General features: G+C 34.7%; 1 protein-coding gene across 1 annotated transcript; it reads left to right on the forward strand.

The window, feature by feature from the left end:
• The first annotated feature begins 687 nt into the window (after positions 1-687).
• Positions 688-1,869, forward strand: LOC107061675 (F-box protein At5g03970-like). The gene has a single exon (XM_015311349.1). It carries the CDS (start codon positions 688-690, stop codon positions 1,867-1,869), a length of 1,182 nt encoding a protein of 393 aa, XP_015166835.1.
• Positions 1,870-3,514: the final 1,645 nt, after the last annotated feature.

Below are 3,514 nucleotides of genomic sequence, written 5' to 3' on the forward strand. Positions count from 1 at the left end.
TGAGAAAATCGTTCAATTCTTGTAAATTGGCCCTAAATGCTCAAAATGGATTCTAAAAATTATAAGACTGTACGTAGTGCTCCCGCAACTCCCTACAGAGGGTTCCGTAAAGGTTTCGCAAAGAAATCGTCCGGAAGCCTCACCAAAATATTCATGGGCTAACACACATGAAAACTTGAGAAAATTGTCTAATTCATGTAATTAATTAACCCCTAATTAATGCTCAAAAGGTACTCTAAAAATTATGAGACTATACGTAGTACTCCCCAACTCCCTAGCGAGGGTTGTGTAAGAGTTTCCGATCCCCAAACAAGTTTGGATTGGATTGGGTTGGTCAATATAAAAATTTCTTCTCGTTGGAAATAATAATTTAAAGTTTGATTAGGATTTGTTATTTATGGTGTTTACTTATTTATGTTTAATTAGGATTTGTTAGTTAGGAATTTGTTATTTATGGTGTTTACTTATTTATTTTTAATTTGGATTTGTTAGTTAAAGTGGTTTCTAGTCCTAGTTTAATTTGGTTTTACTACTATAAATATAGCGATGTTACTAGTTAGTTTTCTATATACAGTAATACACAAAAATATATTTAAGAAATACAAGAGTTTATTAATAAAATATTTTCCTTCACATCTCTGTAACGATTCTGCATTGAAAGCGATTATCGTCTGTGAATTTGCGAGTATGAATGGTGTGTCTCATATGAGAAAGTATGCAAAGGAGGAGATTTGTGAAGATATTATGATAAAAATATTGGATTTTTTGCCTTCAAAATGTCTGGCAAAGTTTAAATGTGTATCCAAGTGTTGGGAAAAGTACATTGCTGATTGCCGTTGCAGACGATGGATCCAAAAACCATATCTAGTTGGTTTCTTTTGTCAACATTCAGAGATTCAGCGTGAGTTACGCTTCTTCTTGTCGTCGTCTTCAACAAAGGATCATTCAGGCACTTTCGTTGGGTCATTAGATCACAATCTTTTTCATCGCAAGGCACGTCTTGTTGCAGCATCCAATGGTTTTCTTCTTTGCAATGTGAAAAAGGTTCATTACTATGTTTATAATCCCGCCACAAGCCAATTTTTGGTTCTCCCAAAAACTCAAATCTGCATGGAGGACGACGACAATAATCCACCACCTGTTGGATTTATTTGTAAGGTAGATAACCCTGATAATAAAGATGATATTATCTCCTTCACTATAGTTCGGTATGCAATACCTCTGAATCCCTCTAATTTACAGTTTGCTGTAACCATTGAAAGTTTCTCTTCTGAAACTAATGTGTGGACTGCAAATAAGATTACTCTTGAGGTACCTATAAGACTGTTTCCTTGTACGTTTATGAAGTCACCATCGGCTAGTGTCATCGATGGAGTATTCTATTGGTATGATGATTCATTACAGATAACTGTTTATGATAGTATCCACAAGTCTTTCTGGGATTTGAAATTGCCTGAAGATATGGAGAGAGGAATAGGTTGTGGTTATCTTGGATCATCAGCTGGTGGATTGTATTTTGCATTGAATATTATATTTAAGGGAACCGTCATTGTGTGGTACCTTGCTAGCAATATTCGTAATCGAGATGCAGTATGGGTTAAGAAGTATGTTGGAAATGTAAGAAGCATTGTTCTACAATGTCCGGAGGATTTTGGAGTTGAGGGCTATCCTCACATTGAGTTGAATAACATGGTGATTCATCCTACTGTTCCACACATATTTTATTTGGGTTTTCAGCGTAATATTATTTCTTATGACTTTGAGAAGGATGTTGCACAACTTGTCAATATTTTTTCAGGAGGTCCAACGATGAAGCGCTACAAATTGTTTCCTTTTGAATGGTATCAATGGCCACGTCGTCTTCTGTAGACTCTATTTGTTCTTGTTTGAATAATATTTATTCTATATACTTTGAACTTAGGAATTCAAAACTTTGGAGGGGTCCCCAAAACAGAGTCTTTCCCTTTTTATTATCAAAGCATTTAATTGTTGTCCCATTAGAGAATCGTGTAAAGTCATAAAGAAATATATGCATTACAAGTTTAGTCAAGAGTGACAATTAGGTGAGATTGCAGAGTTAAAATGTCATCGCATTCATAAGATGAATGCCATAGAGATGAGAATGCCAAGATGGATATTGTGTGATCATACAAGATCAGAAGAAGGTTCAAGTAACAGATTGGGAATAAATTGAGGGATGGTCGCTTTAGATGGTTTGATTTATGTCATGCATCAAGCTCTAAGTGAACCTGTTCGTTTGTACGTAAGAGAAGGTGTTGAAAGATACGAGGTAAACTTAAAAAATTGCATGGAAGAAAGATTTCTCAAAGAACTACAATCTGGGGATCCATACAGACTTAGTAAAGCTAGGGCATAATGGAAGAAAAAAATGCATATTAGTAGAGAATATATATGTGTAGACATTAGTACTTTTAACTATAGGTTTAATCCTTTAAAAGATATACAGAACTTGTAATACATTTCACGTAAAATTAGGATGAGATGATTTAAATGGAGTGACGTGGTCAGTGAGCATTCATATAGTCAATCCTAACTTGTTTGATTTGCGGCATTGTTAGTACAAAATAGAATTAGATAGATCATATATGTGCTTACACACACGAAATGAAACAAATAAATGGCTCTTTCACGTAGTGAGAAATACTTTCTTCCATATAAATAGTTGCATTAGTTTAACTCTCTTCTGAAACTAATGTGTGGACTGCAAATAAGATAATTCTTGATGTACCTCTAAGACTGTTACATTCTACGTATATGAAATCACCATCAGCTAGTGTCATCGATGGAGTATTCTGTTCGCTTGATGATTGACTACAAATCACTGTTTATGATAGTATCCACAAGTGTTTCTGGGCTTTGAAATTGCCTGATGATATGGAGACCGGAAAAGGTTGTTGTCATCTTGGATTAGGCATTGTATTTTGCATTGAATATTAGATTTGTGCAACCATCATTGTGTGGTACCTTGCGAGCAATATTCATAGTCGAGATGTAGTATGGGTTAAGAAGTATGTTGGAAATGTAGCCAACACTGTTCTACAATGCCCGGAGGATTTTGGACTTGAGGGCTATAATTGGTTTGAGATGACGAGCATCGCGATTCATCCTACTGTTCCACACATGTTTTATTTGAGTTTTCTTGGTAAGATTATTTCTTATAACTTTGAGATGGATGTTGCACAACTTGTCTATAATTTCACAGGATGTAGGCCAACACAATACTTCAAATTTTTTCCTTATGAATGGCATCAATGGCCACGTCTGTCTTCTCTAGACTCTCTACTTATTTGAACAATATTTATTCTATATACTTTGAACTTAGATACAGATAATGTATTTCCTTCTTTCTATTTTAGCTAATAGCTTGATTTGATCCTTGATTCTAGTCTATTTTATTTACAAGTAGAAAGTACAATAGTAGACCATACGAAAAATTGAAAAAATCATGTTGAATGACCCTTACATGCTAAAGAAATAGTGGAGATCATGCTGA

The sequence above is a fragment of the Solanum tuberosum genome, unplaced genomic scaffold (assembly GCF_000226075.1).
Source record: "Solanum tuberosum cultivar DM 1-3 516 R44 unplaced genomic scaffold, SolTub_3.0 scf00155, whole genome shotgun sequence".
Taxonomy (NCBI): Eukaryota; Viridiplantae; Streptophyta; class Magnoliopsida; order Solanales; family Solanaceae; genus Solanum; species Solanum tuberosum.